Genomic DNA, 22,500 nt, shown 5'->3' with positions numbered 1-22,500 from the left:
TCTAACTCTGTCTCTACTGTCTCTAACGTCTCTACTGTCTCTACTGTCTCTACTGTCTCTAACTCTGTCTCTAACTCTGTCTCTACTGTCTCTAACGTCTCTACTGTCGCTACTGTCTCTACTGTCTCTACTGTCTCTAACTCTGTCTCTACTGTCTCTACAGACTCTGCAGCGAGGAGCAGAGAGGAGCAGAGAGGAGCAGAGAGGAGTAGAGAGGAGAAGAGAGGAGAAGAGAGGAGCAGAGAGGAGCAGAGAGGAGAAGAGAGGAGAAGAGAGGAGAAGAGAGGAGCAGAGAGGAGAAGAGAGGAGAAGAGAGGAGCAGAGAGGAGAAGAGAGGAGAAGAGAGGAGCAGAGAGGAGAAAAGAGGAGAAGAGAGGAGCAGAGAGGAGCAGAGAGGAGAAGAGAGGAGCAGAGAGGAGAAGAGAGGAGAAGAGAGGAGCAGAGAGGAGGAGCAGAAAGGAGCAGTGAGGAGCAGAAAGGAGCAGAGAGGAGAAGAGAGGAGCAGAGAGGAGCAGAGAGGAGAAGAGAGGAGCAGAGAGGAGCAGAGAGGAGCAGAGAGGAGAAGAGAGGAGAAGAGAGGAGCAGAGAGGAGCAGAGAGGAGCAGAGAGGAGCAGAGAGGAGAAGAGAGGAGCAGAGAGGAGGAGCAGAAAGGAGCAGTGAGGAGCAGAAAGGAGCAGAGAGGAGAAGAGAGGAGCAGAGAGGAGGAGCAGAAAGGAGCAGTGAGGAGCAGAAAGGAGCAGAGAGGAGAAGCGAGGAGCAGCGAGGAGAAGCGAGGAGAAGCGAGGAGGAGCAGAAAGGAGCAGTGAGGAGCAGAGAGGAGCAGCGAGGAGAAGCGAGGAGCAGCGAGGAGAAGCGAGGAGAAGAGAGAGAGGAGCAGAGAGGAGCAGCGAGGAGCAGAGAGGAGAAGCGAGGAGAAGCGAGGAGCAGAGAGGAGCAGCGAGGAGAAAAAAAGCAGCAGAGAGGAGCAGAGAGGAGAAGAGAGGAGAAGAGAGGAGCAGAGAGGAGCAGAGAGGAGCAGCGAGGAGAAAAAAAGCAGCAGAGAGGAGCAGCGAGGAGAAAAAAAGCAGCAGAGAGGAGCAGCGAGGAGAAAAAAAGCAGCAGAGAGGAGCAGAGAGGAGAAGAGAGGAGAAGAGAGGAGAAGAGAGGAGAAGAGAGGAGCAGAGAGGAGCAGAGAGGAGAAGAGAGGAGCAGAGAGGAGCAGAGAGGAGAAGAGAGGAGAAGAGAGGAGCAGAGAGGAGAAGAGAGGAGCAGAGAGGAGAAGAGAGGAGCAGAGAGGAGCAGAGAGGAGAAGAGAGGAGAAAAGAGGAGAAGAGAGAGAAGAGAGGAGAAGAGAGGAGCAGAGAGGAGCAGAGAGGAGAAGAGAGGAGCAGAGAGGAGCAGAGAGGAGAAGAGAGGAGCAGAGAGGAGAAGAGAGGAGCAGAGAGGAGAAGAGAGGAGCAGAGAGGAGAAGAGAGGAGAAGAGAGAGCAGAGAGGAGAAGAGAGGAGAAGAGAGGAGCAGAGAGGAGCAGAGAGGAGAAGAGAGGAGCAGAGAGGAGCAGAGAGGAGAAGAGAGGAGCAGAGAGGAGAAGAGAGGAGCAGAGAGGAGAAGAGAGGAGCAGAGAGGAGAAGAGAGGAGAAGAGAGGAGCAGAGAGGAGAAGAGAGGAGAAGAGAGGAGCAGAGAGGAGAAGAGAGGAGCAGAGAGGAGAGAGAGAGGAGAGAGGAGCAGAGAAGAGAAGAGAGGAGAGAGAGAGGAGAAGAGAGGAGCAGAGAGGAGAAGAGAGGAGCAGAGAGGAGAAGAGAGGAGAAGAGAGGAGCAGAGAGGAGAAGAGAGGAGAAGAGAGGAGAAGAGAGGAGAAGAGAGGAGCAGAGAGGAGAAGAGAGGAGAGAGAGAGGAGCAGAGAGGAGAAGAGAGGAGCAGAGAGGAGAAGAGAGGAGCAGAGAGGAGAAGAGAGGAGAAGAGAGGAGCAGAGAGGAGAAGAGAAGAGAGGAGCAGAGAGAGCAGAGAGGAGAAGAGAGAGAGGAGAAGAGAGGAGCAGAGAGGAGAAGAGAGGAGAAGAGAGGAGAAGAGAGGAGAAGAGAGGAGAAGAGAGGAGCAGAGAGGAGAAGAGAGGAGCAGAGAGGAGAAGAGAGGAGAAGAGAGGAGCAGAGAGAGAAGAGAGGAGAAGAGAGGAGCAGAGAGGAGAAAAGAGGAGCAGAGAGGAGCAGAGAGGAGAAAAGAGGAGCAGAGAGGAGCAGAGAGGAGAAGAGAGGAGCAGAGAGGAGAAGAGAGGAGAAGAGAGGAGCAGAGAGGAGAAGAGAGGAGCAGAGAGGAGAAGAGAGGAGAAGAGAGGAGCAGAGAGGAGCAGAGAGGAGAAGAGAGGAGAAGAGAGGAGCAGAGAGGAGAAGAGAGGAGCAGAGAGGAGAAGAGAGGAGAAGAGAGGAGCAGAGAGGAGCAGAGAGGAGCAGAGAGGAGCAGAGAGAGAGGAGAAAAGAGCAGCAGAGAGGAGAGAAGAGAGAGAAGAGAGGAGAAAAGAGGAGCAGAGAGGAGCAGAGAGGAGAAAAGAGGAGAAAAGAGGAGCAGAGAGGAGCAGAGAGGAGCAGAGAGGAGAAGAGAGGAGAAGAGAAGAGAGGAGAAAAGAGGAGAAGAGAGGAGAAAAGAGCAGCAGAGAGGAGAAGAGAGGAGCAGAGAGGAGAAAAGAGGAGAAAAGAGCAGCAGAGAGGAGAAAAGAGGAGAAAAAAAGCAGCAGAGAGGAGCAGAGAGGAGCAGCGAGGAGAAGAGAGGAGCAGAGAGGAGCAGAGAGGAGCAGAGAGGAGAAGAGAGGAGCAGAGAGGAGCAGAGAGGAGAAAGGGGAGAAAAGAGCAGCAGAGAGGAGAAAAGAGGAGAAAAGAGCAGCAGAGAGGAGAAGAGAGGAGAAGAGAGGAGCAGAGAGGAGCAGAGAGGAGCAGAGAGGAGAAGAGAGGAGAAGAGAGGAGCAGAGAGGAGAAAAGAGCAGCAGAGAGGAGGAGAGAGGAGCAGAGAGGAGAAGAGAGGAGAAAAAAAGCAGCAGAGAGGAGGAGAGAGGAGCAGAGAGGAGAAGAGAGGAGCAGAGAGGAGCAGAGAGGAGAAGAGAGGAGCAGAGAGGAGAAGAGAGGAGAAGAGAGGAGAAGAGAGGAGCAGAGAGGAGAAGAGAGGAGCAGAGAGGAGCAGAGAGGAGAAGAGAGGAGCAGAGAGGAGAAGAGAGGAGAAGAGAGGAGCAGAGAGGAGAAGAGAGGAGAAGAGAGGAGCAGAGAGGAGAAGAGAGGAGAAGAGAGGAGCAGAGAGGAGAAGAGAGGAGCAGAGAGGAGAAGAGAGGAGAAGAGAGGAGCAGAGAGGAGAAGAGAGGAGAAGAGAGGAGCAGAGAGGAGAAGAGAGGAGAAGAGAGGAGCAGAGAGAGCAGAGAGGAGCAGAGAGGAGAAGAGAGGAGAAGAGAGGAGCAGAGAGGAGAAAAGAGCAGCAGAGAGGAGGAGAGAGGAGCAGAGAGGAGAAGAGAGGAGAAAAAAAGCAGCAGAGAGGAGGAGAGAGAGCAGAGAGAGAGAGAAGAGAGGAGCAGAGAGGAGCAGAGAGCAGCAGAGAGGAGAAGAGAGGAGCAGAGAGGAGAAGAGAGGAGAAGAGAGGAGCAGCGAGGAGAAAAGAGGAGAAAAGAGCAGAAGAGAGGAGCAGAGAGGAGAAGAGAGGAGCAGAGAGCAGCAGAGAGGAGAAGAGAGGAGCAGAGAGGAGAAGAGAGGAGAAGAGAGGAGCAGAGAGGAGAAGAGAGGAGCAGAGAGGAGAAGAGAGGAGAAAAGAGGAGAAAAGAGCAGAAGAGAGGAGAAGAGAGGAGAAGAGAGGAGCAGAGAGGAGAAGAGAGGAGCAGAGAGGAGCAGCGAGGAGAAAAGAGGAGAAAAGAGCAGAAGAGAGGAGAAGAGAGGAGAAGAGAGGAGAAGAGAGGAGTAGAGAGGAGCAGAGAGGAGAAGAGAGGAGAAAAGAGCAGAAGAGAGGAGAAGAGAGGAGCAGAGAGGAGAAGAGAGGAGCAGCGAGGAGAAAAGAGGAGAAAAGAGCAGAAGAGAGGAGAAGAGAGGAGCAGAGAGGAGAAGAGAGGAGAAGAGAGGAGCAGAGAGGAGCAGAGAGGAGCAGAGAGGAGAAGAGAGGAGAAGAGAGGAGCAGAGAGGAGAAGAGAGGAGAAGAGAGGAGCAGAGAGGAGAAAAGAGCAGCAGAGAGGAGAAGAGAAGAGAAGAGAGGAGCAGAAAGGAGCAGAGAAGAGAAGAGAGGAGCAGAAAGGAGCAGAGAAGAGAAGAGAGGAGCAGAGAGGAGAAGAGAGGAGAAGAGAGGAGCAGAGAGGAGCAGAAAGGAGCAGAGAAGAGAAGAGAGGAGCAGAAAGGAGCAGAGAAGAGAAGAGAGGAGCAGAGAGGAGAAGAGAGGAGCAGAGAGGAGCAGAGAGGAGCAGAAAGGAGCAGAGAGGAGAAGAGAGGAGAAGAGAGGAGCAGAGAGAGCAGAGAGGAGCAGAGAGGAGCAGAGAGGAAGAGAGGAGAAGAGAGAGAAGAGAGGAGCAGAGAGGAGCAGAGAGGAGAAGAGAGAGCAGAGAGGAGAGAGAGGAGAGAGAGAGGAGAAGAGAAGAGAGGAGAGAGAGGAGCAGAGAGGAGAAGAGAGGAGAAGAGAGGAGAAGAGAGGAGAAAAGAGGAGCAGAGAGGAGAAGAGAGGAGCAGAGAGGAGAAGAGAGGAGAAGAGAGGAGCAGAGAGGAGAAGAGAGGAGAAGAGAGGAGAAGAGAGGAGAAGAGAGAGAAGAGAGGAGAAAAGAGGAGCAGAGAGGAGAAGAGAGGAGCAGAGAGGAGAAAAGAGGAGCAGAGAGGAGAAGAGAGGAGCAGAGAGGAGAAGAGAGGAGCAGAGAGGAGAAGAGAGGAGAAGAGAGGAAGAGAGGAGCAGAGAGGAGAAGAGAGGAGCAGAGAGGAGAAGAGAGGAGCAGAGAGGAAGAGAGGAGAGAGAGAGGAGAGAGGAGAAGAGAGGAGAAGAGAGGAGAAGAGAGGAGCAGAGAGGAGAAGAGAGGAGCAGAGAGGAGCAGAGAGGAGAAGAGAGGAGAAGAGAGGAGCAGAAAGGAGCAGAGAAGAGAAGAGAGGAGCAGAGAGGAGAAGAGAGGAGCAGAGAGGAGAAGAGAGGAGCAGAGAGGAGAAGAGAGGAGAAGAGAGGAGCAGAAAGGAGCAGAGAAGAGAAGAGAGGAGCAGAGAGGAGCAGAGAGGAGAAGAGAAGAGAGGAGAGAGAGGAGAAGAGAGAGCAGAGAGGAGAAGAGAAGAGAGGAGAAGAGAGAGCAGAGAGGAGAAGAGAGGAGCAGAGAGGAGAAGAGAGGAGAAGAGAGGAGAAGAGAGGAGCAGAGAGGAGCAGAGAGGAGAAGAGAGGAGAAGAGAGGAGCAGAGAGGAGAAGAGAGGAGCAGAGAGGAGAAGAGAGGAGCAGAGAGGAGAAGAGAGGAGCAGAGAGGAGGAGCAGAAAGGAGCAGAGAGGAGAAGAGAGGAGCAGAGAGGAGAAGAGAGGAGCAGAGAGGAGAAGAGAGGAGCAGAGAGGAGAGCAGAGAGGAGAAGAGAGGAGCAGAGAGGAGAAGAGAGGAGAAGAGAGGAGCAGAGAGGAGAAGAGAGGAGCAGAGAGGAGAAGAGAGGAGAAGAGAGGAGCAGAGAGGAGCAGAGAGGAGCAGAGAGGAGAAGAGAGGAGAAGAGAGGAGCAGAGAGGAGCAGAGAGGAGAAGAGAGGAGAAGAGAGGAGCAGAGAGGAGAAGAGAGGAGCAGAGAGGAGAAGAGAGGAGAAGAGAGGAGCAGAGAGGAGCAGAGAGGAGCAGAGAGGAGAAGAGAGGAGAAGAGAGGAGCAGAGAGGAGCAGAGAGGAGAAGAGAGGAGAAGAGAGGAGCAGAGAGGAGAAGAGAGGAGCAGAGAGGAGCAGAGAGAGAGGAGAAAAGAGGAGAAAAGAGCAGAAGAGAGGAGAAGAGAGGAGAAGAGAGGAGAGAAGAGAGGAGTAGAGAGGAGCAGAGAGGAGAAGAGAGGAGAAAAGAGCAGAAGAGAGGAGGAGAAGAGAGGAGAGAGAGGAGAAGAGAGGAGTAGAGAGGAGCAGAGAGGAGAAGAGAGGAGAAAAGAGCAGAAGAGAGGAGAAGAGAGGAGCAGAGAGGAGAAGAGAGGAGCAGAGAGGAGAAAAGAGGAGAAAAGAGCAGAAGAGAGGAGAAGAGAGGAGCAGAGAGGAGAAAAGAGGAGAAGAGAGGAGCAGAGAGGAGAGCAGAGAGGAGCAGAGAGGAGAAGAGAGGAGAAGAGAGGAGCAGAGAGGAGAAGAGAGGAGCAGAGAGAGAGGAGAAAAGAGCAGCAGAGAGGAGAAGAGAGGAGAAGAGAGGAGCAGAGAGGAGCAGCGAGGAGCAGAGAGCAGCAGAGAGGAGAAGAGAGGAGAAGAGAGGAGCAGAGAGGAGAAGAGAGGAGCAGAGAGCAGCAGAGAGGAGAAGAGAGGAGCAGAGAGGAGCAGAGAGGAGAAGAGAGGAGCAGAGAGGAGAGAAGAGAGGAGAAGAGAGGAGCAGAGAGGAGCAGAGAGGAGCAGAGAGGAGAAGAGAGGAGCAGAGAGGAGCAGAGAGGAGAGAAGAGAGGAGAAGAGAGGAGCAGAGAGGAGCAGAGAGGAGCAGAGAGGAGAAGAGAGGAGAAGAGAGGAGCAGAGAGGAGAAGAGAGGAGAAGAGAGGAGCAGAGAGGAGAAAAGAGGAGCAGAGAGGAGAAGAGAGGAGAAGAGAGGAGAGAGAGAGGAGCAGAGAGGAGCAGAGAGGAGAAGAGAGGAGAGAGAGGAGCAGAGAGGAGCAGAGAGGAGAAGAGAGGAGAGAAGAGAGGAGCAGAGAGGAGAAGCGAGGAGAAGAGAGGAGGAGAAGAGAGGAGAAGAGAGGAGAAGAGAAGAGAGGAGAAGAAGAGAGGAGCAGAGAGGAGAAGAGAGGAGAAGAGAGGAGCAGAGAGGAGCAGAGAGGAGCAGAGAGGAGAAGAGAGGAGAAGAGAGGAGCAGAGAGGAGCAGAGAGGAGCAGAGAGGAGAAGAGAGGAGAAGAGAGGAGCAGAGAGGAGCAGAGAGGAGAAGAGAGGAGAAGAGAGGAGCAGAGAGGAGAAGAGAGGAGAAGAAGAGAGGAGAAGAGAGGAGCAGAGAGGAGCAGAGAGGAGCAGAGAGGAGCAGAGAGGAGAAGAGAGGAGAAGAGAGGAGCAGAGAGGAGGAGCAGAGAGGAGAGAAGAGAGGAGAAGAGAGGAGCAGAGAGGAGAAGCGAGGAGAAGAGAGGAGAAGAGAGGAGCAGAGAGGAGCAGAGAGGAGCAGAGAGGAGAAGAGAGGAGAAGAGAGGAGCAGAGAGGAGAAGAGAGGAGAAGAGAGGAGCAGAGAGAGCAGAGAGGAGAAAAGAGCAGCAGAGAGGAGGAGAGAGGAGAAGAGAGGAGCAGAGAGGAGAAGAGAGGAGAAAAGAGCAGCAGAGAGGAGGAGAGAGGAGCAGAGAGGAGAAGAGAGGAGCAGAGAGGAGCAGCGAGGAGAAAAGAGGAGAAAAGAGCAGAAGAGAGGAGAAGAGAGGAGAAGAGAGGAGAAGAAGAGAGGAGAAGAGAGGAGCAGAGAGGAGAAGAGAGGAGAAGAGAGGAGAAGAGAGGAGCAGAGAGGAGAAGAGAGGAGAAAAGAGCAGAAGAGAGGAGCAGAGAGGAGCAGAGAGGAGAAGAGAGGAGAAGAGAGGAGCAGAGAGGAGAAGAGAGGAGAAAAGAGCAGCAGAGAGGAGGAGAGAGGAGCAGAGAGGAGAAGAGAGGAGCAGAGAGGAGCAGAGAGGAGAAGAGAGGAGAGAAAAGAGCAGAAGAGAGGAGAAGAGAGGAGCAGAGAGGAGAGCAGAGAGGAGAAGAGGAGAAGAGAGGAGCAGAGAGGAGAAGAGAGGAGAAGAGAGGAGCAGAGAGGAGAAGAGAGGAGCAGAGAGGAGAAGAGAGGAGCAGAGAGGAGGAGCAGAAAGGAGCAGAGAGGAGCAGAAAGGAGCAGAGAGGAGCAGAGAGGAGAAGAGAGGAGCAGAGAGGAGCAGAGAGGAGAAAAGAGGAGAAAAGAGGAGAAAAGAGGAGCAGAGAGGAGAAGAGAGGAGCAGAGAGGAGCAGAGAGGAGAAGAGAGGAGAAAAGAGCAGCAGAGAGGAGCAGAGAGGAGAAGAGAGGAGCAGAGAGGAGAAGAGAGAGAAAAGAGCAGCAGAGAGAGAAGAGAGGAGAAGAGAGGAGCAGAGAGGAGAAGAGAGGAGCAGAGAGCAGCAGAGAGGAAGAGAGGAGCAGAGAGGAGCAGAGAGGAGAAGAGAGGAGCAGAGAGGAGAAGAGAGGAGAAGAGAGGAGCAGAGAGGAGCAGAGAGGAGCAGAGAGGAGAAGAGAGGAGCAGAGAGGAGCAGAGAGGAGAAGAGAGGAGAAGAGAGGAGCAGAGAGGAGCAGAGAGGAGCAGAGAGGAGAAGAGAGGAGAAGAGAGGAGCAGAGAGGAGAAGAGAGGAGAAGAGAGGAGCAGAGAGGAGAAAAGAGGAGCAGAGAGGAGAAGAGAGGAGAAGAGAGGAGCAGAGAGGAGCAGAGAGGAGCAGAGAGGAGAAAAGAGGAGAAGAGAGGAGCAGAGAGGAGCAGAGAGGAGAAGAGAGGAGAAGAGAGGAGCAGAGAGGAGAAGCGAGGAGAAGAGAGGAGAAGAGAGGAGAAGAGAGGAGCAGAGAGGAGAAGAGAGGAGCAGAGAGGAGAAGAGAGGAGAAGAGAGGAGCAGAGAGGAGCAGAGAGGAGCAGAGAGGAGAAGAGAGGAGAAGAGAGGAGCAGAGAGGAGCAGAGAGGAGCAGAGAGGAGAAGAGAGGAGAGAGAGGAGCAGAGAGGAGCAGAGAGGAGAAGAGAGGAGAAGAGAGGAGCAGAGAGGAGAAGCGAGGAGAAGAGAGGAGAAGAGAGGAGCAGAGAGAGAGCAGAGAGGAGGAGCAGAGAGGAGCAGAGAGGAGAAGAGAGGAGAAGAGAGGAGCAGAGAGGAGCAGAGAGGAGAAGAGAGGAGAAGAGAGGAGCAGAGAGGAGAAGCGAGGAGAAGAGAGGAGAAGAGAGGAGCAGAGAGGAGCAGAGAGGAGCAAGAGGAGAAGAGAGAGAAGAGAGGAGCAGAGAGAGAAGAGAGGAGAAGAAGGAGCAGAGAGGAGAAAAGAGCAGCAGAGAGGAGGAGAGAGGAGAAGAGAGGAGCAGAGAGGAGAAGAGAGGAGAAAAGAGCAGCAGAGAGGAGAGAGAGAGCAGAGAGGAAGAGAGGAGCAGAGAGGAGAAGCGAGGAGAAGAGAGGAGCAGAAAGGAGCAGAGAGGAGGAGAAGAGAGGAGAAGAGGAGAAGAGAGGAGAAGAGAGGAGAAGAGAGGAGAAAAGAGGAGAAGAGAGGAGAAGAGAGGAGAAGAGAGGAGCAGAGAGGAGAAGAGAGGAGAAAAGAGGAGAAGAGAGAGCAGAGAGGAGCAGAGAGGAGAAGAGAGGAGAAGAGAGGAGCAGAGAGGAGAAGAGAGGAGAAAAGAGCAGCAGAGAGGAGAAGAGAGGAGCAGAGAGGAAGAGAGGAGCAGAGAGGAGAAAAGAGCAGCAGAGAGGAGAAGAGAGGAGAAAAGAGCAGCAGAGAGGAGCAGAGAGCAGCAGAGAGGAGAAGAGAGGAGAAAAGAGCAGCAGAGAGGAGAAAAGAGCAGCAGAGAGGAGAAGAGAGGAGCAGAGAGGAGAAGAGAGGAGCAGAGAGGAGAAGAGAGAGGAGAAAAGAGGAGCAGAGAGGAGAAGAGAGGAGAAAAGAGCAGCAGAGAGGAGAAGAGAGGAGAAAAGAGCAGCAGAGAGGAGAAGAGACTCTTTGACCTTTTCGAAATCAGCAGCTGAAAAGTTTCTTTTCCACAGAAACAAGCAGAGGAGCAGAGAGGAGGAGCAGAGAGGAGAAGAGAGGAGAAGAGAGGAGCAGAGAGGAGAAGAGAGGAGAAGAGAGGAGCAGAGAGGAGAAGAGAGGAGAAGAGAGGAGAAGAGAGGAGCAGAGAGGAGAAGAGAGGAGAAGAGAGGAGCAGAGAGGAGAAGAGAGGAGAAGAGAGGAGCAGAGAGGAGAAGAGAGGAGAAGAGAGGAGCAGAGAGGAGAAGAGAGGAGCAGAGAGGAGCAGAGAGGAGCAGAGAGGAGAAGAGAGGAGAAGAGAGGAGCAGAGAGGAGAAGAGAGGAGCAGAGAGGAGCAGAGAGGAGCAGAGAGGAGAAGAGAGGAGAAGAGAGGAGAAGAGAGGAGCAGAGAGGAGCAGAGAGGAGAAGAGGAGGAGAAGAGAGGAGCAGAGAGGAGCAGAGAGGAGCAGAGAGGAGCAGAGAGGAGCAGAGAGGAGAAGAGAGGAGAAGAGAGGAGAAGAGAGGAGAAGAGAGGAGCAGAGAGGAGCAGAGAGGAGCAGAGAGGAGAAGAGAGGAGAAGAGAGGAGAAGAGAGGAGAAGAGAGGAGCAGAGAGGAGAAGAGAGGAGAAGAGAGGAGAAGAGAGGAGCAGAGAGGAGCAGAGAGGAGAAGAGAGGAGAAGAGAGGAGAAGAGAGGAGAAGAGAGGAGAAGAGAGGAGCAGAGAGGAGAAAAGAGGAGCAGAGAGGAGAAAAGAGGAGCAGAGAGGAAAGAGAGGAGAAGAGAGGAGAAGAGAGGAGGAGAGAGGAGAAGAGAGGAGCAGAGAGGAGAAAAGAGGAGAAAAGAGCAGCAGAGAGGAGAAGAGAGGAGAAGAGAGGAGAAGAGAGGAGCAGAGAGGAGAAGAGAGGAGCAGAGAGGAGAAGAGAGGAGCAGAGAGGAGCAGAGAGGAGAAGAGAGGAGAAGAGAGGAGGAGAGAGGAGAAGAGAGGAGAAGAGAGAAGGAGAGGAGAAGAGAGGAGAAGAGAGGAGAAGAGAGGAGAAGAGAGGAGAAGAGAGGAGCAGAGAGGAGCAGAGAGGAGAAGAGAGGAGAAGAGACTCTTTGACCTTTTCGAAATCAGCAGCTGAAAAGTTTCTTTTCCACAGAAACAAAAGTCAAACCGACCCAGAGAAACAGAGTGACGCATCTTTGATCTGCAGCCAGTCCAGCGCCGAGCGTCTGCCAGCAGACACATTCCTCACAATCCCACTTCCTGAAAAACGCCCCCAAAACCACCAAACCTCCCCCAGCCGACTCCTCCCTACCTCCTCCCCCGTCTCCCCCCTCAGGTATTCACCACGTCTGGATATTTGAGACCAACCTCACCCAGCCAGCACAGAGCACACAATAACCTTCATTCAGACCGTGTGTGTGTGTGTGTGTGTGTGTATAAACACACAGCTGGAGCCTCCTGCTTTCCTTCACATTATCATCATCTCAGTCTCTGAGGAGAATAAACTCTGACTCCGTTATCTGCCGTAACAGTAAGGTCAAAGGTCAGAGGTCACAGCATCATGACAACAGCAGGAACAGAGAGAGGTGAGTCTCTGTTCCACAGGTAAGAAATCCTCATTCAGAATTCTAATAAGTAAAATAAAGTAAAATAAATACAAATTCAGTCTTGGAACATGTTTGTCCTCTGGTTTTTCTCTATGTGACTCCGTGTGATCACTTTTCAATAAACAATATAATCAGATTATTTATTGAATATTTCTGTTTTTAATCCTTCCTTCTTGAGGCTCTGATTGAGACTGTGGAGCTGTTTCTTCTTCACTGGCTCAGTCAGTCTCTACCTGCAGCTTCAGGTGTAAACACTCTGACGATGAAACCACAGATGATTATTTTGAACTAGATTTCCCGCCTCCTGGTTGCTTCCTCAGTAAACATGGTCTCAGTCACTCCAGTCACACAGAGGAATAATGACCAGAGGTGTTTTTATAGGACATTATGATGTTGACCTTTGACCTTTTGGGTATAAAATGTCATCAAATATTTGAGTTAAATTTTGTCAAAATGACTGAATGAATTCATGAGTTATTGTTTGCATTCACAAGAACGTGAGGGCACTGCGACCTTGACCTTTGACCTTTGACCACCAAAATCTATTAGAACTTCCCTCCAGTTACTGAGATATCATGAGACTGAGACAGACGGACGACCTGAAAACAACTCAGAGGAACAGGAAGGACATCATGAACGGGTCTCACCTCGACGCTCTCCAGAGACGTGGAGCGCCTCAGTTTGGCTCTGCGGACGCCGGCCGGTGACGAGTCCGTGGCCTCGGTCCTGGACGGTGGCGAGTCCTCCGAGTCGCAGGTCAGCGCGGCGCCATATTTACTGTCGGGACGGGAGCGTCGGCCGTAGCGCTTGGTCCCCTTCACGAACTTCGGCTTCACCTCCTCTGGAACGACTGCGGAGAGCGGGAAAGTGATGGAGGGACTGACTGACAGCTTGTATGTACGTCACAAACTACCAGGACCAGGACCAGGACCAGGACCAGGACCTTACACAGCCTGAGACCAGGACCAGGACCAGGACCTGACACAGCCTGAGACCAGGACCAGGACCAGGACCTGGACCTGACACAGCCTGAGACCAGGACCAGGACCTGACACAGCCTGAGACCAGGACCAGGACCAGGACCAGGACCAGGACCTTACACAGCCTGAGACCAGGACCAGGACCTGACACAGCCTGAGGAGAAGAGAGGAGGAGAGAGAGGAGAAGAGAGGAGCAGAGAGGAGAAAAGAGGAGAAAAGAGCAGCAGTGAGGAGAAGAGAGGAGAAGAGAGGAGAAGAGAGGAGCAGAGAGGAGAAAAGAGGAGCAGAGAGGAGAAAAGAGGAGCAGAGAGGAGAAGAGAGGAGAAGAGAGGAGAAGAGAGGAGGAGAGAGGAGAAGAGAGGAGAAGAGAGGAGCAGAGAGGAGGAGAAGAGAGGAGAAGAGAGGAGAAGAGAGGAGAAGAGAGGAGAAGAGGAGCAGAGAGGAGAAGAGAGCAGCAGGGAGGAGAAGAGACTCTTTGACCTTTTCGAAATCAGCAGCTGAAAAGTTTCTTTTCCACAGAAACAAAAGTCAAACCGACCCAGAGAAACAGAGTGACGCATCTTTGATCTGCAGCCAGTCCAGCGCCGAGCGTCTGCCAGCAGACACATTCCTCACAATCCCACTTCCTGAAAAACGCCCCCAAAACCACCAAACCTCCCCCAGCCGACTCCTCCCTACCTCCTCACCCCGTCTCCCCCCTCAGGTATTCACCACGTCTGGATATTTGAGACCAACCTCACCCAGCCAGCACAGAGCACACAATAACCTTCATTCAGACCGTGTGTGTGTGTGTGTGTGTGTGTATAAACACACAGCTGGAGCCTCCTGCTTTCCTTCACATTATCATCATCTCAGTCTCTGAGGAGAATAAACTCTGACTCCGTTATCTGCCGTAACAGTAAGGTCAAAGGTCAGAGGTCACAGCATCATGACAACAGCAGGAACAGAGAGAGGTGAGTCTCTGTTCCACAGGTAAGAAATCCTCATTCAGAATTCTAATAAGTAAAATAAAGTAAAATAAATACAAATTCAGTCTTGGAACATGTTTGTCCTCTGGTTTTTCTCTATGTGACTCCGTGTGATCACTTTTCAATAAACAATATAATCAGATTATTTATTGAATATTTCTGTTTTTAATCCTTCCTTCTTGAGGCTCTGATTGAGACTGTGGAGCTGTTTCTTCTTCACTGGCTCAGTCAGTCTCTACCTGCAGCTTCAGGTGTAAACACTCTGACGATGAAACCACAGATGATTATTTTGAACTAGATTTCCCGCCTCCTGGTTGCTTCCTCAGTAAACATGGTCTCAGTCACTCCAGTCACACAGAGGAATAATGACCAGAGGTGTTTTTATAGGACATTATGATGTTGACCTTTGACCTTTTGGATATAAAATGTCATCAAATATTTGAGTTAAATTTTGTCAAAATGACTGAATGAATTCATGAGTTATTGTTTGCATTCACAAGAACGTGAGGGCACTGCGACCTTGACCTTTGACCTTTGACCACCAAAATCTATTAGAACTTCCCTCCAGTTACTGAGATATCATGAGACTGAGACAGACGGACGACCTGAAAACAACTCAGAGGAACAGGAAGGACATCATGAACGGGTCTCACCTCGACGCTCTCCAGAGACGTGGAGCGCCTCAGTTTGGCTCTGCGGACGCCGGCCGGTGACGAGTCCGTGGCCTCGGTCCTGGACGGTGGCGAGTCCTCCGAGTCGCAGGTCAGCGCGGCGCCATGTTTACTGTCGGGACGGGAGCGTCGGCCGTAGCGCTTGGTCCCCTTCACGAACTTCGGCTTCACCTCCTCTGGAACGACTGCGGAGAGCGGGAAAGTGATGGAGGGACTGACTGACAGCTTGTATGTACGTCACAAACTACCAGGACCAGGACCAGGACCAGGACCAGGACCTTACACAGCCTGAGACCAGGACCAGGACCAGGACCTGACACAGCCTGAGACCAGGACCAGGACCAGGACCTGGACCTGACACAGCCTGAGACCAGGCCCAGGACCTGACACAGCCTGAGACCAGGACCAGGACCTGGACCTTACACAGCCTGAGACCAGGACCAGGACCTGACACAGCCTGAGACCAGGACCAGGACCAGGACCAGGACCTGACACAGCCTGAGACCAGGACCAGGACCAGGACCTGGACCTGACACAGCCTGAGACCAGGACCAGGACCTGACACAGCCTGAGACCAGGACCAGGAACAGGACCAGGACCAGGACCTGACACAGCCTGAGACCAGGACCAGGACCAGGACCTGGACCTGACACAGCCTGAGACCAGGACCAGGACCAGGACCTGGACCTGACACAGCCTGAGACCAGGACCAGGACCTGACACAGCCTGAGACCAGGACCAGGACCAGGACCTGACACAGCCTGAGACCAGGACCAGGACCAGGACCTGGACCTTACACAGCCTGAGACCAGGACCAGGACCTGACACAGCCTGAGACCAGGACCAGGACCAGGACCAGGACCTGACACAGCCTGAGACCAGGACCAGGACCAGGACCTTACACAGCCTGAGACCAGGACCAGGACCAGGACCTGGACCTGACACAGCCTGAGACCAGGACCAGGACCAGGACTCCTCCAACACACTGATGGTTTCTAACACACTTCCTGACGCTGACACTGAAACTGCTTCATCAAATGTTCCCAATTGTTTCTCAGTGATTGAAAGTTGAACAATCATCAAACGTCTCAGCTGTGACGTGAATCACGTGAACTTCTTCTTCTCTTATCATTTGTGTGTTGTGTGTATATGATCACACCTTTTATTTTTGGTTGTCGCTCCCTGACTTTACATGTAGTGGATGTTGATTCTGACGGTACAAACGAGTGCAACACTTCTACTGTTCTACTGTTGCTTCAGACTAAAGCAATTTTAATGACACCATATTCTGTATATATTCATATAGTATATTTTAACTATCACCTCTCAACAGTAGTGGTTCATATCCTACTATAAGGACATATTTTTATATCTATCTTTATAATCTTGCTTCTTATTCTCTATTCTTTGTTGAATTCTGATCTGATATTAATAATGTAATGTTTTCTATTTTTTAGGTTATATGTCTTCACTTTGCATCTGTTCTTCATTGGGATCAATAATGTTGATCTTTATTGGTTTTTATTAACCTCAAAATCACAAATAAATGTTTAAAGCTCCATGTTTCTTCTTCTTCTGTGTTTTATTTGAAGTGTTGATTCATCAGAAGATATAAAAACCATCTCAGTGTAGTTTTACATCTCCTCTCTCAGGCTTCTCTCTGCAGCTCTAGTAACAAGACACTTTCACAGTATTAATATAGAAGCTAGAGCTGATCTATAATCTATAATCACACTACACATGGACACAGACCTTTACACTGGAGGAGCTTTAAAGTTTCAGTATTGTGTCATATATACACATCCACCTCTGCTCAGCCCAGAGGTTAGTGTGAACTCTGACCCACATTAACCACAATAAAGAAATGAAACAATAATCTACATATAATTTATCACATTTAACAAAAACAGAATAAATCAGATTGTCTTTGTTTTAGATCAAAATAAAAGTGAAGAGTTTGATCTGAACCTTTTGTCTGTGACGTGCTCCAGAAATAAACTTTGCTTTGCTCACAGTACTGAAATAAATCTTTAGTGAGCAGCTTATCTTCCTGCTGCGACTGTTATCAATCCTCAGTGAACACCACACTGATCAATACAGAATCAATACTGATCAGCCACACACTGATCTTCTCTATCACACTGTCACATGTGTGTGTGTGTGTGTGTGTGTGTGTTTGTCTGTGTGTGTGTGTGTGTTTGTGTGTGTTTGTGTGTGTGTGTGTGTGTGTTGTGTGTGTGTGTGTGTGTGTGTGTGTGTGTGAGTGTGTGTGTGTGTGTGTGTGTGTGTGTTTGTCTGTGTGTGTGTGTGTGTTGTGTGTGTTGTGTGTGTGTGTGTGTGTTGTGTGTGTGTGTGTGTGTGTGTGTGTGTGTGTGTGTGTGTGTGTGTGTCTGAAGAGAAGATTTATATAAAAAGATGAAAATCTTATATTTTCTTTGTCTGAACATTTCCATTGTGAACCTTGAATCCCACCCCCTGATGTCTCTCACCTGGCTCCAGGTAGCTGCTGTCGTCCTCTGATGTGCTGAAGTCCAGGGAGCGAGACAGGACGGCGACAAAGCCTTCTTTAAACTCCTCAAAGTTCACCTGAGGAACAAACACAGAGATTTACTGTATTCACTGAACTATTCACCGGCAGAACAGCTGTAAACACAAAGTCTGAAATATTATCAGGTTGTTAAGTTATTAATTGATCTAATATGTGATCATCAGCACAGTTCCCTCTCTTTTAGCTCTGTGTTTGGTCTCCACCATGTTCACCAGCTGCTCTCTGACTGTCTGTCTTCTCTCTGCTGCTCGGCAGGTAGAGGACAGGCAGGTAGAGGACAGACAGGTAGAGGACAGGCAGGTCGAGGACAGACAGGTAGAGGACAGGCAGGTCGAGGACAGACAGGTAGAGGACAGGCAGGTCGAGGACAGACAGGTAGAGGACAGGCAGGTTGAGGTCAGACAGGTAGAGGACAGGCAGGTAGAGGACAGACAGGTAGAGGACAGACAGGTAGAGGACAGAGGTGAAAACACCGAACTCCAAAACTAGGAGCTAAAAGAGGCTGAAAAGCCACAGAGCTGCAGAGATGTTGAGAGTTGGTCATTAACATTTCTTAAAGTCATTCAAATTAATTGAAATGAATGAATGAATTCATTAATTGAAATGAATGAATTAATTCAAGGACATTTTAAGGCCCAGTTAATGACAGTATTCAGATAATGAGTTTGTGTTAAAGTGCTATGGAAACTCCAGGTCGTGTACTGGCTGCTGCTTTAAATCAAAGTGAAGCTGACAGCCGAGGCTCTTTGCCGCATGTCCACCTGTGTCTCTCTACACGGTCCTGTCAGAGAAGTAACTTAAAAACTCAAAGTTAGGACGAGGCAAAGACTTTAAAGAGGTCAGAGCTTCACTGCTGAAAGCTTTTACTCTGACCACATCTCTCTGTCTGGATTTGGTCTTTTATCTGTTGAGGCTGAAAACTAAAGGGGACGGAGGGTTTGCTGTCGGTCGATCTGCCAGAGGAAATCAGGTCGACTGAGTCTGTGACCTCCTTTAAATCCCTTTTATCAGAGATCGTCCCCTCAAGTGTTTTATTTCTCTTAACTCTGTGTTGGTTTTATTCCTCTGTTTTTCTTCTCTTTCAAACTCCTTGATTTCATGTGTCATGTCTCCTTTTTTCTGCCTGTGTCAAACACTTTGTGACGTGGATTTACTCTGTAAATAAAGATGGTAATTATCTGCATTAACACACAGTGACAGTTCGGAGGTCTTAGTTCAGTAATGGCCGACTGAAACGCCGTCCCTCACCCTGGCGTAGGTGCGTTCGCCCAGCAGTGTGTCCAGCAGCAGCGGCAGGTGAGCGTCCAACTGCAACTTCTGGCAGAGCGCCGTCAGCTCGTCTCTGTCCAGGAAGCCGGTGGCCGTCGTGTCGCAGCTGTCGAACTCCGCCTTCAGCTGGGCGACGTAGTGAGTGTGCTCCGCCTCCTCCATCCCGACGCATCACGCTGCAACAGCTACACCTGGAGAACAAACACACAGGAAACACTGAGGCAGAGTTTCACTGAGGACTCTCAGGAGACAAGGCGAGACGAGAAAAGATGAGAAGACACAAGATGAGAAGAGATTAAACGAGATGAGACAAGAGGAGACGAGAAGAGACGTGACGAGATGAGAAGAGATGTAACGAGATGAGACGAGGTGAGAAGAGATGAGACGAGAGGAGACGAGATGAGACGAGATGAGACGAGGTGAGAAGAGATGAGACTAGATGAAACGTGACGAGATGAGACGAGAGGAGACAAGATGAGACGTGACGAGATGAAAAAAGATGAGACGAGATGTAACAAGATGTAACGAGATGAGACATGACGAGATGAGATGAGACGAGATGAAACGTGACGAGATGAGACGAGAAGAGACGTGACAAGATGAGACTAGATGAAAAAAGATGAGACGAGATGAGACGAGGTGAGAAGAGATGAGACGAGATGTAACGAGATGAGACGAGATGAGATGTAACGAGATGAGACGTGACGAGATGAGACGAGATGAAACGTGACGAGATGAGATGAGACGAGAGGAGACGAGATGAGACGTGACGAGATGAGACGAGAGGAGACGAGATGAGACGTGACGAGATGAGACGAGATGAGACGAGATGAAACGTGACGAGATGAGACGAGAGGAGACAAGATGAGACGTGACGAGATGAGACGAGATGAAACGTGACGAGATGAGATGAGACGAGATGTAACGAGATGAGACGTGACGAGATGAGACGAGACGAGATGAGACGAGATGAGACGAGATGAGACGAGATGAGACGAGAAGAGACGAGATGTAACGAGATGAAACGTGACGAGATGAGACGAGATGAGACGAGATGTAACGAGATGAGACGTGACGAGATGAGATGAGATCAGCATCCGGTTCAGCACCTAGAACCCTGGCTTGGTCGTGACAGTACGTGTCAGATAGAACCTCCTCTGCAGCTCAGTTTATCTGTGGTGTTACATTTAATTATTTTATTATATGATCTAATATTATCATTGTTCATATATTTAAGTTTTTAAGAGAAAGCTAGTAAGTGATGTAGTAGGTAAGTTCAAAAACTGACGTTAGTATAGAGTTTCATAGAAAGATCAAGAAATCTCTTCAACAGTTTGATCTGCGTCTGATCAGTAAATACTGATTGTTTGATCAGTAAATATTGATCTGTGTATTATCTGACTGCAGTTTTCGGCCTCCTGTCTAAACAGCAGCTGTAGAACAAGGTGGAACCAGCTTCTCTCCGGGGGTTTGATCCTGTCTAATGGATCAACTCCAGAAATGTCTCAGATTGCTGAAATATTTCCTGCTATCAGACGCTGTGAGGAGTCAACATGATGTTATCAGCTGAGAGGAGAAACAGTCTGTCACAGAGTGGAGACTTTCTGTTGTGTTGTTGATTTCAGCAGCTGGAAACATCTGCCCCTCCTCCCCCTGTGTGTCTGTTATATCATCAGTAATCTGTGCTCGTCAGTTCACCATCATCTTCATCAGTTTCCCTGCACACACACTGACCTTCCTCAGCTGGACACTGAAAGACCTTCATTTCTGATGTAACATACTGAGCTGTCACTGTTCACAGAATATTTTACTGCATCTTACTCTGTGTCTCTGTATCAGCTTTTATTTTACTAATCCCTGTTGTCATTTCCTGTTGTCCAACCTCAACACACAGCGAACTGTGGAGCTGAAAAACTATCAAACTAAAATCACAAAAAGTCACTACAGCTTCACTTTTCTGTCTTTATAATAATAATGTGAATTTTTAAGAGACAAAGTATAAATATAAATACAACTGTGATGGAGAATTCTCACTATATTACTGACATATTAAGTAAATATTCAATTATCTGAGAAAATAATTGGTAAATAAATGAATAATCAAAACAGCTCTATTAGACAGTTAAAACATAAACATATCAATATAATTACAGCAGCATGAAATTAAAAAAATATGGTTTAAATAAGGGAATATCTGAAGTGAAGAAGTGAAGTCTCGTCTGACTAAACATTCATGTATCAGTGGACACTCCATATTTATCTGTATAATCAGTGAGGAACAGTTTGTAACAGCAGATCTCTGTGGTTATTAATTATTAAATATATATTAGTTATTAATGACTCTAACGTCATTTTCTCTTGACTCATTATAACTGCTCCTCGTCAGTGTTTAAATACCGATACATATACACACACACATGTATATATATATATATATATATATATATAAAATGTTTTCATGCAAAACTGTATACACCATGTATACATCATAAACTGAACCTGAATAAACACATTTTACATCCTTTCCTGGTCTATTGTGTCCCTTTGTCTTCGATACATGACACTTTGTGCTCATTCTGCATCCCTCTGAGCTCATCTTATATCCCTCTGAGCTCATCTTATATCCCTCTGAGCTCATTCTGCATCCCTCTGAGCTCATCTTATATCCCTCTGTGCTCATCTTATATCCCTCTATGTTCATCTTATATCCCTCAGTTCTTTCTGCATCCCTCTGTGCTCATTTTATATCCCTCTGTGCTCATTTTATATCCCTCTGTGCTCATCTTATATCCCTCTATGTTCATCTTACATCCCTCAGCTCATTCTGCATCCCTCTGTGCTCATGTTATATCCCTCTATGTTCATCTTATATCCCTCTGTGCTCATTTTATATCCCTCTGTGCTCATTCTGCATCCCTCTGAGCTCATGTTATATCCCTCTATGTTCATCTTATATCCCTCTGTGCTCATTTTATATCCCTCTATGTTCATTTTATATCCCTCAGCTCATTTTATATCCCTCTGTACTCATCTTATATCCCTCTGTGCTCATCTTATATCCCTCTGTGTTCATCTTACATCCCTCAGCTCATTCTGCATCCCTCTGTGCTCATCTTATATCCCTCTGTGCTCATCTTATATCCCTCTGTGCTCATCTTATATCCCTCTGTGCTCATTTTATATCCCTCTGTGCTCATTCTGCATCCCTCTGTGCTCATCTTATATCCCTCTATGTTCATTTTATATCCCTGTGCTCATTCTGCATCCCTCTGAGCTCCTTATCCTTATAAATCATGACGATCCCTCTCACATCTGATGCAGTTTCAGAATAAGTTTGTGTTTAACGTCACAGTGAACGACGGCAGTTCGCGGTGACGTTACACCGATAACTGTCCGGTCAGTCTCGCGAGCTGATGAAGCTTCACCATGGGAACGGAGCCGCGGGGACAAAAGGCTCGCGGCTCCACCGACACACAAAACGACCACAACACTCATGAGTCAGTGAGAAAAACGTTTAAGAAGTCGTTTCACACAAACAGAACAGCAGCTACGTCACTAACGGATATATCTGCCTGTCCGGTAACTACAAGAAGTTCACTGTAAATGTTAGTTACGTTAGTTTTAGTTTTAGGTTTAATCTTACCGCGGGAAAAGTTCTCCCCCTCCCTCCGGTCCTCTCCGGTAAAACTTCACGTTTCCTCCATCAAAGAGTCTCTGAGCTCCGGACAGTCCGCCGCTAAACCTCCGACACGAACCGAGAGTAACGGAGCAGGCGGGCACCGACTGACCGACAACCGCCAGCTGAAGCTACGGCTTATGTACGGGGAGAGACTTCCGGTCAGACCTTTCACAATAAAGGGGCAAATAACTGCGCATATTTCTCTGTTGATGATGTTAATAGTAATATTTTTAATTTGATTCACTCTTTGTGTGATTTTGTCATTTTTGTCAAGAACTGATTATTTTGTTATTTAATTAATTGAAATTAATTCTCGTAAGTTTCTCATTCAAACACTTTCTGCATTTTCATATAATTAACACAAAATAAAAGTCCTTTCCATGAATGTAGAGTTGTATCTGTTCCATTCTATGAAATAACAGGAAACTGTGAAACCTGCAAAATAAAGTGTTATTAAACAAAACAGCCTCAGAAAAAAGGTTTGTTATTCCATCATTGATACTAATGAGCTGTTCACTGACACAGCACAACACGCCCTTTTCTTTACTCTGAGTAAATATTACGGCAAGAAACAGACAAATTCAAATCATAAAGGGTTCATTAATTACAAAGGTAAATCCTTCCCAGGTGGCATTTTTAGGGGAAGCTTTTATTTTGAATAAATGTAAGTTTCCGGCCTCACACTGTGACACTTCTGTATCTTGTCGATTGTGTGAAAGTAAGAGCGAATAAATGACGGTGCAGTGTGAAGTGGAGCCGCTGGAGGGCGCTGCCACACAGACAGGAGAATATTACACACAGACTGTCTGTGTGTAATATTCTCAGCTCGTTTTTTACTGTTTTTTTTTAATTGAAAATTATTATTATTATATTATATTAATATTTATATTTTTGAAATTTATTTAGTTTTTTTTTTTTTATGTTTTTGTATTTTTTTGTATTTTTGAATTTTTTTGTATTTTCGATATTTTCTTTGTCACTAAAAACTAAATCCTTCAGTTACTGTCCTTTATTTTTTCAGGTTGGAAACTAAGAACAA

At 48.7% G+C, this 22,500-nt stretch overlaps 1 protein-coding gene across 1 annotated transcript in view; it reads right to left on the bottom strand.

The window, feature by feature from the left end:
- Nucleotides 1-22,339, bottom strand: part of ninl (ninein-like) — a 55,758-nt gene extending 33,419 nt beyond the window's left edge. The window contains exons 1-7 of the mRNA XM_056396067.1: nucleotides 21,426-22,339; nucleotides 17,762-17,973; nucleotides 16,455-16,551; nucleotides 13,948-14,150; nucleotides 12,395-12,480; nucleotides 12,295-12,299; nucleotides 11,994-12,196 (exon numbers count right to left, since the gene is read on the bottom strand). Coding sequence (XP_056252042.1) covers nucleotides 11,994-12,196; nucleotides 12,295-12,299; nucleotides 12,395-12,480; nucleotides 13,948-14,150; nucleotides 16,455-16,551; nucleotides 17,762-17,944 — 777 coding nt within the window. The 5' untranslated portion in view covers nucleotides 17,945-17,973; nucleotides 21,426-22,339. The remainder of the gene's footprint in view (nucleotides 1-11,993; nucleotides 12,197-12,294; nucleotides 12,300-12,394; nucleotides 12,481-13,947; nucleotides 14,151-16,454; nucleotides 16,552-17,761; nucleotides 17,974-21,425) is intronic.
- Between the last annotated feature and the right edge of the window lie 161 nt (nucleotides 22,340-22,500).

The sequence above is a fragment of the Seriola aureovittata genome, chromosome 14, assembly GCF_021018895.1.
Source record: "Seriola aureovittata isolate HTS-2021-v1 ecotype China chromosome 14, ASM2101889v1, whole genome shotgun sequence".
NCBI lineage: Eukaryota > Metazoa > Chordata > Actinopteri > Carangiformes > Carangidae > Seriola > Seriola aureovittata.
Note: the sequence above shows the minus strand (reverse complement) of the source record. Positions and strands in the feature narration are given on the sequence as shown.